General features: G+C 36.2%; 1 protein-coding gene across 5 annotated transcripts in view; it reads left to right on the top strand.

Moving 5' to 3' along the window:
- The window catches only part of HDAC11 (histone deacetylase 11), a 30,451-nt gene extending 15,849 nt beyond the window's left edge, over positions 1–14,602 (top strand). For 3 of the 5 annotated variants that reach the window (XM_075053612.1, XM_075053615.1, XM_075053614.1), the window contains 6 exons: positions 355–397; positions 1,787–1,863; positions 3,614–3,676; positions 5,744–5,840; positions 8,924–9,102; positions 12,580–14,601. In XM_075053612.1, coding sequence (XP_074909713.1) covers positions 355–397; positions 1,787–1,863; positions 3,614–3,676; positions 5,744–5,840; positions 8,924–9,102; positions 12,580–12,822 — 702 coding nt within the window. In that variant the 3' untranslated portion in view covers positions 12,823–14,601. Of the gene's footprint in view, positions 1–354; positions 398–1,786; positions 1,864–3,613; positions 3,677–5,743; positions 5,841–8,923; positions 9,103–12,579 lie in introns of all 5 variants that reach the window. The other 2 variants (XM_075053613.1, XM_075053616.1) reach the window with 2 other exon arrangements.
- The last annotated feature ends 339 nt before the right edge of the window (positions 14,603–14,941 follow it).

Genomic DNA, 14,941 nt, shown 5'->3' on the forward strand with positions numbered 1-14,941 from the left:
ATTAGGAGATTTTTGCTCACTTTTTACTCTTGCCACCACTTGTACTTTCCCCTTTCTCATTTGTCTGCTAGGGGTCAGTGTTCATCTCTGCAAAGTGCAGTTAGTTTTAGATCTGTTCAACTGCCAGAGAATGAAATAAAGATGGGATATCAAGTATTTTTTCAACTAATTATGCTGAGGATAGTTTTGTATGGCTCGTATTCAGAGCTCTCATGCAGAATGACCTGCAGTGGTAAAACATCTGAAAATTCGATGGGCGTGTCCGACTGCCAAGAGTTGCATTTGGGGTGGAAGCAGACAGTGTTAAATGGTTGCCTCATTCATTCATGAAGTTCTCACCGTAATTTTCTTAAGGCAGGAAAACTTGCTGTTGATAGAGGCTGGGCGATCAATGTGGGTAAGTACAAATGTAGTACATTAAATGATACTTGAAATAATGTGTTTAAAATCGTATCATTTTCATTTAGCACAATGTGTATTCTGTTTATAATAACAGAATGTGACTGGATTGTGTTTAACAAAGGTCAACTCTAAAGGAAAAAAATGGAAAAAGTACTGGATTTGTTTTCTTATCCACTACCACCCGTTATTAAATAAAATATTTTTGGAAAGAAAAAAAGATAACTGGATGAAGGTATGATATCATATATAAGGAAAAGTGTTTGGATTGAAGTTGTGTGGAAAAAAATAAGGAAGAATTTGGAGTAAATGTAAATATTTCAATAAAATCTTTGTTTTCATTAAATTATAAAATAATTATCGTAGATCTTGTCAGCAGCTAATTTATATATTATACCAGATCAAGGGATTGGTTGGTATGCTGGAGAGCAGGGCTGCACTAGTTAGTGTCTATATCTGGCTGTGCAGTTTTTCCTGAAAAAGACTTGAATGAACAAATTATGAAGAATATAGTGAATATAAATCTGCTCTCCTGCTCATAGTAAATAGCAATGCAAACCCAGTAAAATATTGAAGCAATATTTTGTGTCATGTAAAACTTAGCTTGTCCTTTTCACAGAGCTCATCAGTTCTGGGATTTTTCCGTTATTTCTTACATGTATCCTTTGCAAAGTGAATATCCAATGTTAAAAACAAACCCGAAAGCCTGTCATATTTACTGATATATAACGTGAGCTTGTTTATGTTTCTTGCTTAGATATTTGTAGTGGGTGTCTCAGTAAAAAGTTCTGGCTTATTATATTAAAAATAAGTTTTGGGCTGGGGAGGTCTAAGTACTCTTTTCATGTGAAGAGTGTGTGTGTTTGTGTTTTAAAGAGGAGTTCTTAAAAGTTTCTTCTGGCCTGAGTGTTTGCAAAAGACAATGGCATGTGCAAATAACACCATAGTTCTTGGTTTGGTATTTTTTTTGACCCGATGTTCAGCATAGAAAAGAACTTTCAACCTGCCCTGTAATGTTAACTATGCAACTCCAACAGCCTGGGGGAGTTGAACTTTCAAAGCAGTATGCTTTGTCGTGGAGGCACCATGTGTTACATATATATACATTTCTCAGTTCTTCGGGTGCTTGCTAGATGACGGGGACAACTCCTCTTAATCTGGGCTTCTGCACATCCTTTGCCTGATGGTCTGGTAGGCCACACGTAAGATCTGTACAGAAGCCCTGTGAGATGTTTTGCATTGCTAGGTAAGGGTTTAACAGCTCTAGGTGTGGTATTTGCTAAAGAAAAAAAAGTGCCTGACGTGTAAGTGATCTCTGTCTCTTTGCAAAGACCATTAATGTTCCTTAGTATCTAGCTTTTCACCTCTTCAACATTTTTATGTTTAGGTGGTGGTTTTCATCACTGTTCAAGTGACAAAGGTGGAGGATTTTGCGCATATGCTGATATCACACTGGCTATAAAGGTAAGAAGTACTCTTAAACCAGTATTTTCTACTATTTGTGCAAATGGAAAAAAAATCCACACAAATTCATAAGAACTAATTTGCATCTTAATAGGAGAAAATAAAGCCATCTGTAGATGGGTGGGAATGGGAAAATGGTGTGGTACTTGATGCTGCAGAAAGAACATAACACGTATGCAGTATTGTTAAGTGGAAGGGAAGAGTTGCAGGGGTCAGAATTATGAATGTAAATATGAACCACTACAATTGCATTAATAATGTCATCTTGGGAAAAAAACCATTCAAAATCAAACCAGATTGACTTTTAATATCCTTAATGATAATTATCCTAGCCTTGCAGTTGAACCTGAAAATTCCATATTAGTTTTAGTGGTTACAATCAAGACAAATGCGGAGACAGAAATCCTCTCTCTGAATCAAGCTGCACTATACAGTGCTCAGACTGGTTCAAATTCATGAATAAAAATGTGAGTGTCTCCAAAATTATCATTGAATGTGAATGAATACATTTGGTATTTAGCCGTTGAAAGGCTGAAGCAAGAGCCTTCTGCAATTAGGCTTATTTTTATCAAATGTACTATGGTATATTTGTATACTAGAATATTTATAAAGTATCAGTAATAATCAAAAAAGCTCTAGTGATTGCAGCACACTATGACATAACATCCTAATTTCTGTACGTGGTAATTTGCAGGAAAGTAATCCACAGTGTTCTATTTTCCCTATCATTAAAATACAGATTGAGAAATTATAGTGGGTGACAGTTTGTACAAATTCTTTGGGTTTTAGCATGTCTATATTAAAGATAGTAACTTGTCAAAGTTAAGACTCAAGGAATTAAAAAATATTTTTTTCTTCACAGACGTGGAATGAGAAATGAATTCTGTTACTAAAAGTGGCTTTAATGCATACAGTCCCTACAGCAGCTTTTTCTACATGGTAGATTTCATGCTTATACAGTTGGATGCCATCACAGTGGACTGTTTCTCCCTTCCTGCTGATAAGCCTCACTTGTGCTGTTTGTGTCTCATGAAGTTAGCTCCTTGATGTTTTGGGGCTCGTGCAGCTCTTGCTTCACCCTCTCCCAACCCATAGTTGTTGCTGTTGGTGTCTCCGTGCTGTCGCTGGTTCCACCCCAGCCTCTCACGGCACCAGTGCCACGATCAGCTTGATGATCCCTAGCTGGACCTGTCCTTTTCTGTCTGGCTGGTGCGAGAGCAGAGATGTACCAGCTATGTCTGTGTAGAGCCAGCGTTACTACAAAAGGGTTTATTGCCCTGGGCTTCAGTGACATTGGGCTTACGCCTTATTTGCAGAGTCCATGTTACAGGTTAGTGCAGGATGCTGTAGAAAGACATGTCCTTGATCCTATGTTGTGTCTGGTACTTTGTGGGAGAAAGAGGAGATGAGTAGAAATCTCTTTCTTCCCTCTCTCCACCAACTTTCTCAATAGGTAGGCAGATGCCTGCACAGATGACTGTGAAATGCATGCTTCATGCATTTCACCTGGTGGAAATGTATAGGTTTTGTTATTGTATAACCACAAAAATTATTTTTTCATGTGAAATAACTAGAGCTTTTGTAATTAAATATATTAGAATCATTTAGCCATTTATTTGGTGAATGAAATGGAGGTACACTCTACATTCAAATCAGAACAGTGATATCCTGTGCAAGCATCAAGCCTCCAGTTCAATCTGTCACCTAACTGAAGAATGTTCTCCATCTTTTTCTTTGTTTATATGTCCAGTTCTTATTTGAAAGAGTACAAGGGGTATCTAAAGCCACAATTATTGATCTGGATGCTCATCAGGTGAGTAGCTTACTTATATTCAGTAGTGCAGATGTTTTGCTTGAAATACAAGTGTGTGATAAATACCATTTTTTTCTAATAGTAGTGTAAACTGTCAACTTGCAGAATACAAAGTTAATCATAGATGATGGAAACTGAACAGTTGTTTTAATTATTTTATGGTGCAAAAGGCTGTTAAGCCAGTTCAGTAAAATTAAACTGAGTTGTAGCTCCATCATGTGGCTAGATGGAAAAATATTTTTGAGTTACTGATCTGAGGCATAATGGTCTCTAGAGTAGATCAGTATCCCAGAAGAAACAAGAATCTCTTAAAACAGAATTACAGTTAGTTCAGCGTGCATGATCATTGCAGCAACCTTTGCAGGGGATGAATTTGACCTTCAGTGTTTTAATGGAAAGCCTGGCTTAAGGCTAATGAAGTAAAGAATACATCATTCTTCACCTGGTAAAGTGATTTACTGTGGGTACTGAGAACAAATCTCATCTTTGGTGGGATTTCCAAAATAAATCCTGAAGGGAGGGAAATACTACTTTTAGAAAAGCAGTTAATGCACTAAAATTATGTCCAAACTGAAGCATTGAAGATAATTTATTATGTGTAAATAAACCATTTTTAAGTAGCTCCATGGCAGTGAGGAAGCCTAATGGCTGCAAGTTTTCCATCTTCTGTCATTTCTCTTATCTGCAAGTTAAGGCATCCTAAAATTACCATGAAATAAGGACACAGATTATGCAATAGAAAGATGTTTTGTGTTCATGATTCTCTTCAGCCATCCCTGTCAGGGTGTGCATTTTTTTGTGCTTTTCTGGGGTGTTTCTTTGTTTTGTTTTTTAAGAACTTCTTGGGGTGTATTTTGATTTTCAGGTATCATGCTGGTAATCTCAGCCTGCACACTAAATCACCCCTTTGTTTCCTTTCTTTGGGGAATGAGAGGTGTTTGAAGTAGTAGCTCAGCAGATCCTTTTTAAGTATGCATCTATACTCTCATCTTGTAAGTGTTCCAGTTCTTGGTGCATTGGCGAGTTTCACCTTTCATAAGAAAATGATTTACCCAGAGGCTCTCATATTCCTAGATTTCTGTTCGTGTACTGTTTATTTGTGGACCAAAGGTGTTGAAGAAATAAGTACGTGTTGCCATTTTTTAGAATAAAGAAATGCAATTCTGGTGCTTCCCATCTCCTCTTTCACACAGATTGACTAGCTTCAGCCCAGTGATTCTTGGAAGGGAGGCTGTAGCAGAAATATAGCTTAACTGTCCAGGGACATAAATTATGTAACTGAATTACGGCGTTAAATCTGTGGAAATGTCTGGTTTTGTAGTTTAAATGAAAGTCTATTGGGGGTAGGGGCTGGGGTCCTGTATGATACACTGATTTCAACAAAATTATCTTGGCGATTGCTGTGAAAAGATGATTTTATATTAGTGGAAAAAAGTCTAAATGAGAGCCAAAAGAATACTATTTAAATTCAGAAATGGGGGGAGGGGAAATACTGAGAATCTGAGTTTTTTCCTGAGCATCCATCTTTACACCCAATGCAATCTTTTTGTAAGAAATTCTGGGTGTTAAACAATATGTTAAACTGTTGGGTGTTTAGTGTTTGTAATTTTTCCAGGGATTGCTTATCTCACGAAGGCTTGAATTGTCAGAAGAGCTGTAGTCAGCTTTATTTATTTATTAATCCTTGTATAAGAATATCAGTATCTCTGCAGCAGTTGAAAGTGACTTTTTTTTGCACAATTGGAAGACGAGAGATTGCTTTTGTGATGCTGCTGAAGACAATTGGGTTCTAATTTTTGTTGTATTTTTCTTATATGTGCAATGAGATCTATGATAATTACCTTCACAGAAATATTAGGATGTTGATTTTGAACCTGCTGTCTTCAGACTGATACTGTCAAAGCCCCCAGAACTCTACACCTCAAAATAACCTTCAAGACTATAAATAACGGAATGACAGAAGAGTTTTAAATATTAGATCTTTGTAGTCTGAATTACTCTAGCATTTGTAGATTACTTAATTCTGTGTTAGTATACTAGGAATAGCTAACTGTAAATTTTCTTCAGGGAAATGGCCATGAGAGGGACTTTATGGATGATCATCGGGTATATATTATGGATGTGTACAATAGGTACATTTACCCAGGGGATGGATTTGCTAAACGTAAGTATAATTGAAATTCATATTCCAAAATGTGAAAGACCTACTGTGTTGTTAAATAACTTCTTAATTTACTAATAAGCTTCCTTGCAACAATGTTAACTAGATTTTTTTTTTTTAATTTCACATTGGCCATACAATTTTCAATGATCACTGTGATATATCACAATAATGTTAATACTGTAGTGTTTTCCATTGTTTCTGGAATGAATTTCTGGAATGCAAGGTGTGGGTATTACCTGGACTTTGTTAGCAGTCCATTCAAAAGCTCATGTCATGGTTAGAACAGCAAGTTAAATAATCCTTTTGATTTGAAGATAACTGTTAGAACTGAATCTTTCCTTTACACTAAATTTATGAAGAATTCACTAAGGATTAGCTAATACTGTGTAAAAAGGTTTCATGTTCTTTTGAAAGTTATAAATTAAAACATATTTAGGCGTTGTCTTTCCAGTAGAGCTTGTTTTATAAGCATCTAGAAAACAAGATGCATCTGAATGTGACACAAGTTGGGAAACAAAAGGAAGTCATACAAACGTTAAGAGCTGGTGCTTAATTTTTTTTTTGTTGTTTGTTTATCCCTACTGTGATGTACCTATTGTGTCTGGTGACCTCTCACAATTAATTAGTGGGGTTTTGATAATGGTTAAATTGTAATGTGAAAGCCCAAAGTTCATTTGATCTTTGATTCTGTTACACTTTCACTTATTACAGGCTTAATTTGTTACCTGAATCATAGTTTATTGGGGGAGATGTTCTTCTGCTGTTGAATTTCTTCAGTGATGCTGTCATTCTGAAAAGCCTACTTTATTTGGATTCCTGGCAAGAATTAGGTGCAGTGCATTGTACTTCTGTTTTTTAACTAGTAAAGATTTTGAAAATTGTAGTATATGTATTTCAAGGTATTAATCTAAAAAAAGACCATTTAAAGCACATCCTGTCTGTAAGCAGACAAATTGCAAGCAAATGGAAGGTATATTTTTTCCTAAGAAAAGCATTTCTTTATTCATATCTCAAATGGCAACATTTTGAACAGATGGATTAAGACCAAAACAAAGTAAGCCCTTGTTAGCAAATCTGAAAAACTGAATTCACCTCTCTTCTGTGAAGCTGGGAATACTATCATTCCCTTTCTACAGATGAAGCGTGAGGTGCAGAAGGCTGTGGCCAAAGACATGTGAATATGTAGTTCCTTGTAGTCTGCATAAGGGTATCTAAATAGGAGTTCAGTGGCTAAATCCTTTAAACTCTCTCCTGCTAGGTGACCAGATGAAGATGAGATCAGGGAGGGTATCTTTTTGAAGAGAGGTCGAGGCTTGAACCTGGGAGTTTGAATTCTTAGGGTAAACTCTGATTGCTCTCTCCCTGGACTTCCTACTCATTTTCTCCATGTTTTATTACAGGAGTCTCTGTACATTTTTTTGTCCCATACACTTCCTTGAGGGGGCGGGGGGGAAGAATAGCTAACACTGCCTAATGCTTAGCCATAGGCGTATTGAGTCCCTAAGGGGAAGTAGTTTGGAATTACACAGACATTTAGGAAGAGAAAGGAGAAGATGGATGGGGAAAAGGACTAGTTCACTGAAGGGTGAGCATAAAAAGTTGATAGCTGAAACTCAAGGCCTTAAAAAAGTGTTGCTGTTTGTTTGAGTGTCATTTTACAGTTTTCAAAGCTGTAGAAATACATTCACTAGTTAGCAAGAGATGGACAAAAGGGTGTCAAATGCAAAAGCTGTGTTCATTCTAACCTACAGATGCATCACTGCATCCCTCGGTAGTCCCTGATCTGGATAATAACTAATCTGTAATTCTGTGTTTTGTGGTGGAGATGAAGACAAGAGACCTACAGAGGCATGGAATCTTATTCACGATTGTCTCAACTTCTTAATGGTTTCATCAGAACAATACTTATTTGTCCCCATGCTAATGTGTTTACCTCCTCCTCTAAAGCTCTATCCAGCTAGCGGATTCTTTACCCTGAAGAGGGTCTAAGTGCTGTTTAGAAGAGCACAGCTGTGCAGACTTACATGAACATTTATATAACAATAAGAAAATAATTCAGGAAAAATATCATAAAGGAACAAAATTCTTTGAAAGTAATGTTGATGCAATGAAATAAAGAGAAAGAATGCTTCACTAATGCTGAACAAGGATGAAAAGCAGAAAAAAGCCCTACCCAGCAATCACAAGAATAAATAAGTATCATTCTGTGTTGAATGCATTCATGCACACTTGGTGGGTGCTGACTCTACACTTCAGATTTAGGACTCCAAGGCATTTAATTGAAGGCATAGGGTATAGTGAGGTAGAAGTCATACCTTTTAAACACCTCTGACGTAGAGTTGATGAATTCAGATTTAGACTTCACATAACTCTGTAAAAGCACCCAAAGCTAGGTTGCAAAACCTTGGGTTTCTTTCCTCTACCTTCTCAACCCTCGTCTTCTAATGCTTTATTAGAAGCATTAGAAATAATTTGGTTTAAATTAAGAATAGGTATTTGCTCTTCTGGTAGGATTACAGGGTAAGAACATTAAATTGAAAATGCTTGGGGCAAAGATGAATCTTGTTATACATTCATAAAGCAGTTCACATAAATTCATGATCCCTTGCTGTTAGCTTTGAGTGTTGTGATAAAAATAAAACATCTTAATAATTTCTCGGTGATATTTATCTTGTGTTTTCCCCCAACTGTTTCCTCTGCAATAGCAATTTGGTGTTTTCTTTCCCTTATGCTTTATTTAGATTACTTTTAATAATTTTCTTTATGATTTCTTTGCTGATTGGTAAATGGACATGCAGATCAGCTGCTTTTCAGTAATATTTTCCACTTGTGTCTCAGATTATTCCCTCCTCAGCCCCCACATCTAATTTTCTGTCTTCAGTGGAATTTTTTCAAGGTCATTGTGCTTACATTTGCTGGGAAAACAAGTAGTTGAATAACTTTCTTTAATTCAAGGTTCTGTGAAAATGCAGCATATTTACAAAATTTCTGGAAATGTTATCTCTTTCTCTTGCTTACCTAAATCTTGTGTTTTCTGTCGAAGCAATGCTTTGGTTATTGAGTAACATCAGAACATTTTTTAGGTGCCATAAAACGCAAGGTGGAATTAGAGTGGGGTACAGAGGACACAGAATATCTTCAGAAGGTACATACTCACGTGGAAGGAGCATTAAATGAATTAAAACCTGATATCATTGTTTATAATGCTGGGACTGATATTCTGGATGGCGATCCTTTGGGAGGACTAGCTATTTCACCTCAGGTTTGTATAATACTAAAATAGCTACAGTCTTTCACTCCTCAATAGATACTGAAGGCAGTCCTGAGAGTGACTTGTGGCCATTTGTTAGATGAAGGTAAGGTGCATACTTTACACTAAACCAGAGCATTTTCCTGTTACAGATATGTATCGATACATCTCTGTCCCTCTTTTCACTACATTTTTTTTTGTTGTGTCTTCCTGACTAAATATTTTTGTTCTTCAGGTGCCTGTTCCGGTATCATTTGTCGTCTTTCTAAAATATACTGATTTTGAACAGCGGTAACCAGACAGTAACCAGAGAGGCATATATTTTCACACTTCACATGACTCCTATTTTTCCTGTTTGGTTTGTTCATTCTTTGTTTCTTTTACCCTCACATAACCCTTTTTGCGATGTATTTCTTTTGTCACCTGCCCCCAGTGTGTATCTTACACTTAATTTCCTCTGTAGCACTCCCAGCTGTTTTAAATTGCTCTTCTGGTATCTTCCAGTCCTAGTAATTTTGTGCAACCTGTCTGTGTATTCTTAGCAAATGAACAGATTTGGTTTTTTTCCCTTTCCTCATTCTTTTCTATACAAATATCATTACCTTTTTACAGTTCAGTTTACCTTCTCTCTCCCCAGATTGTTACCAGATCTAAATTTTGATTTATTCTGCATGGCTTTGTAGAAGTCTTCACCTTCCAGATATAACAAGTCTGCTTTTCTCAAAATAAACAAAAATTTACAGATCTTGTATTTCCTCCATTTTTTAAATGATTCCTTCTCTGACAGCTCCTCAGTTCTGCGTGTCTGCTGTTTTCACATTTGGTTCTCCTTTAGTGTCTACCAGTTCAACATAGAAACGTGCTTTCTTGATTTGTGAGCTCTCGGATTCCCTTCTAATTGAGCCATCACTCGATCTGTTCAGTTTTCATTCTATTTTGCAGTACTTTAGTTCTCAAGTGCTTCATTTTGCACAGAGCTTTAGCTCCTTGCTGGGTTTTATTGGCTTCCTTATGTATTTCCTCATTCTTATCGTCTCTGTCACTGAGCAGCTGCTTCGTTGCTTTCTGACTGCCCGCCACGTCCTCGGTGGACCCAGGGTGGAAAGACTTGGGAGCCACTCTGGATCTCCGGGTTTTGTTTCCATGGCTGTGTAGAAGTCTCTAAGGAGAAAGGAAGAGCTGAGGGGCTTGGACTCGTTTAGTTTTAACCTTGGAGAGGATATGACCTGAGGTGTAAGATCTCATTTGATAGAACAGAGCTTTTTGGAGGGCAGTGGCCACCAAGAGAAATGGAAGCTAGTGATAGATGGAGAATACTTTAAGATGTGCCTTTTCAAAAGATTTTCTGCCATTTGAGAAGGAGCAGTGTTAATTGCCAAGAAAAATGAGTTGCTGTAGCTTGTTGGGTGCTGTGTAGGGAAAGAGACAAAATGTGGGCATGGGGAAAGAAAGGTGAAATAATTCTTCTGGTCACAAGTAGAGATGAAAGGCAGAGTGCTCTTTCTCTGCACAAGCAGTGGCTCGGGTCCCTGATGGAGAAAAGGTTTCTGTAGCTAAGCCTTCATTTTCTGAATTGAGGGCAGGGTTTCTTGTGTCTCTAATCTTGTTGGCTTAGGTGTGAATAGTATGTTTCACCGAGCTTGAAATCCCGGGCCACTGGAAATGCTGAAACTGAAGGCATTGAACCTGGATAATTCATCTCTTCAAGGTTCGCTAGTCCAGTCTTCAGTACTGCAGTTGTAGATGTCATTAATGTTTAAAAATCTTGCTACAGTGTTAATTCTACTCAAAATTATGCCTCCTCAGAGTGCTATGAGTAATAGTTTCTTGGTGCTTGAGGCTATAGCCAGAAAACTTGAGGTGTAGTGGATAAGTCCCTCTTACCTTTGTAAGTGGGAGCTGTGTCAGGCTGTCATTTTCATTTGATGTATTTTCTTTCTTGGTAACACACGAATGCTGGAATAAGCCCATGTGTTTTCCCCTCAGTTCTTCCAGGCTCAGCCACTAGAGATGCTGGAGCAGGGATGAGGCTGTTAGGCTCCTATGAATAGTGACTGCTGCCAGTTCTTCTGTGGTATAATGTTTGCTACATCCAGCAATGGTTCCCAAGGGAAGTACAGCTCATTCTGTAATTCTGTTACTTCCTTTAAGGATCTGTTCCTAATATAATTCTTCAGTTTCCTTTGTCTTATTTTTCAGTTATTATTCCTTACTCCCATTGTTCTTTTACAGGGCTATGTCAAACTATACAAAAACCATTACAGTTATATGGTTTTAAAAAATATTTTTTTCAGCTACATTTGAATTTTATTCTTTCCCTCTACCAATTGTTTGTGATCTAATTTTTTTTAATGGCAGGGTAATATTTCTTGACATATTTACAGTCTTTCTCTAACCAGTCTGAGTAGTGCATACTCATTTTGTTGTAACACTTTTACTGCTGCTTCCTTAATTTTTTGTGTTTGATTGCACTTTAATCCCTTTCCACTTCTCCAGCTTTTGCAGTTATTTAAATTTTGAGCTGTCCATTGTAAGCTGTTGTCTATTATGTTGTTAGTCTTTTTTTTTTTTTTTTGAGGAGTTGTAATGGATTATTTATGCCTCTTACTCCTATGTGTCTCTGGAACTCTCTGCTTTTACTTTTTCCAGAAAAGTAGATTTTAATTCTGTTCTTACTTATTTCTGAATTCTCTCTTTTTCCCCACATGTACTTGTTTGAAACTGAAGAGACTCAAAGTCTTCTGTTGTATGAGTTTAATGATAGTACAGTACCACTTGGTCAGCAATCTTTTGTTACTTTTTAGTTCCATACCCTTGTCTATAAGTAAGAGGTTATTTAGAATTTCTTTTCCTTTCTATGGATTTACCATTACTTACATTCTGGAACTCCCCCTTCAGCCATAGATTCTTTTAGTATTAGCTTTTGTTAAACAAACTGGAAGCTTGTAATTCAGCTAGTGATTGTGAATATGAAAAATCTGATTTGATTTTTTGGTTCCTCTGTAGGTTTGTGAAGTCTTGATCAAGTTGCTAAACTTTTATCAAAGGGTGTTATGCAAGTTGAGCACAAACTAAAGCGCTTTGAATTCAAACAATCTTTCTTAGTCTCAAATCTGTGCCTGTAAAATAGGGTGAACATTTCTAGACTTTGTAGTCAGTTTAGACTTTATGGCCTCTGATCAGGAATTCTTCTAGGAATTTATACTAAAGACTTATCTGTTATGTCCTCTAAAACCAAGTCAAGGATTTTTGATTTGCTGTTTTCCTTTTTATTTATTTAATGATTATGCACGTAAACCTGCTAATGGGACTTTTAAATGAATTTTTTATTTGTATTGTAAAATGTAAGGCCTAATCACTTATCAGGCATCCAATACTCTGAATCTATAAACCATAGACTGGAACTAAAATACCGTATTTGTAATATTCATATCACTTCTTTTTTTTTTCTTTTTTTTTTTTTTTTTAATAACTGTTGTAAACTTGCAGGGAATTGTGAAGAGAGATGAAGTTGTGTTCAAGGCTGCCAGGAGGCGCAGAATCCCAATCCTGATGGTGACGTCTGGAGGCTATCAGAAGAGGACAGCGCGGATTATTGCTGATTCCATCCTCAATTTGCACAACCTGGGGCTTATCGACAAGGAGCTAGCAACCAGTGGAGCTGAAAATCCCAAGGTAGAGCAGATGATTAGAGACTCTGCTAAAGACTTAACCAACTTGTCACTGCAATGACAAGTTACTAAATTTTAGGAAACAACTTCCTGGTTTAGGAGCAGGAAGTCTCCACATCATTATCAGGGTTAATATAACATATTTAAAAAAGACTCAACTTGCCTGTAAAATAACACAGTAGAGATAATATGCAGTCACAGAATAGCTCTGTCTAACTTCTGAAGCTATCCTGAGCAAAGGCAGCAAATTCTTTTAAGCTAATTGAGACACATACTCAAGGGTACCGTCTTTCTGTTGGAATTCTATTATAATATTACTGTAGAAAGCTTTTAATTGCTTCTTTTATTGTTATGGGTAGTCTGTTATGTTGAAAGAACTATGCAGCTGGTATCCAAAAACTGTCCCAGACCTATTTTGGATGATGCAGTTTGGACTGTGGTGGGAGAAATGCAGACTAAAGCTACTGGCATTTTTTTTTAGATACTGCATTTTATTTATTGCTTTTTCTATTGAAATACTGTTATAAAATGAGTTCTGTGCAGGCTTCAACTGTCAGTTTAGTATTAAAGTTAAGTGCAACACTATAAAAAACAGTTCAGTTGGTAGGTTTTTGGGCTGTAGCCTATTAGAATGAAAGTTCATTAATTTATATTTTATTCCTGTTGTTGATAGTGACTTAAATCCTACTTATAAACACCTTGAGAAATAAAATACGAAATGCCTTTGGCTCCATATGCAGATGAGCTCAGCATTAGCAGTCTAGTTTTTGCCTCTCTTAAAATGAGGCCTGCATATAAAAGGCAATAGTTACTATGCATTGTAAATCACAGAGTAAAGAAACTACAATAAAATTAAAACTAATTTTAGACTTCTGAGAATTCTTGCAGAAAATATTATATAGAAATGTAGGGTATCTTTTACTGTTGCTAACTTGTAATGTATAAAAGTGAAGGGTAAATTTTGATTTCTTTTTTTTCCCAACTAGTGCTGTGGTTTTTTTCACTTGCTCGAAGAGTAATGGTACTCATAGTTGCAGTCATAGTTGGTAACCAAATTGTTCATATTTACAGATAAAAATACAGTGAAATTTCTGCATTAAGTTAATGTGCTAACTTTATGTGGGAGCTTCTAGGAGAATTTGGGAACAAAATAGTGTATGCAAAAGCAAATTCAGTACACTAACTGTAAAGTTTGTTTTATTTAAGTTGGTATATTTTGCATTAGGTACTGTTTGTAGCATTGGGTCGTAAACATACTAAACTGTATATTTTGCAAGAGCTTTTTAAAATTCCAAGTAATCACTGATTTGTAGTAAAAGTTTCACATCATGTTTAGGTCTGAGCCTTCCTATGAAGAAACACCAGGATTTTCCTTGTAGTAGAATTGGTATGTAAGCTATTTAAGGAATGTTTAATTCTAATTAGAATACTTACCTCACTTAGTGTTAATTTTTAGATTGATGGGGTTTGTTAATTGTACGAACTTGCACAATTGCTATAAATATCTGCTTTAAAACAGATTTGACATATTGCACTAATCTTGAGTTGCAACACTGTTATTGAAAAGCACTTTTAAATTTCTTACTAGAAGGACCATCAGAGTACAACTAATGTTGAGATTTATTTTTTCTATACTGTCTGATGTTACTGAAAGATGTTGTTGTTCTTTCATGTAATTTTTATAAAACTATAAATTACATTTCTATAAACTAAAACCCTGTCATAGTACCATATGGTCTTTTCTAAAACTTTCTGTTTGTGTTAACATGTTTATATTATTTTTCCCTCGGTGGAGATTAAAATGATGTTGAACAATGCTGCCTGACTTTTCTTTTCACTTCGCATGTATCTTGGCTGTCAAACTTTGAATGGAACAGTTTATTGAAAAGACAAGAAGATGTTTTTCATACTTACAATGTAACTGAAACTCCAGTGAGTCTTCAGGGTGAATAGTACAAGGTTTATCAACAGTGGATGACTTCTCTGAGAGTTAATGTGTTGACCTCTGAAAGTGAGCTTGGAATTTTTGTATTCAAATACTTTTTAAGATGTCATCGTAAGGGGTTAAAGTCACTTTCTAATTCCAAGTTACATTCTGTTACCTATATTATAAATCCTATCTTAAGTATCTTATTGTTACAGGTATTAAATGGTAAACTAAGCTTCTGTTAAGGCTGCAA

Source organism: Buteo buteo, chromosome 21, assembly GCF_964188355.1.
Source record: "Buteo buteo chromosome 21, bButBut1.hap1.1, whole genome shotgun sequence".
NCBI lineage: Eukaryota > Metazoa > Chordata > Aves > Accipitriformes > Accipitridae > Buteo > Buteo buteo.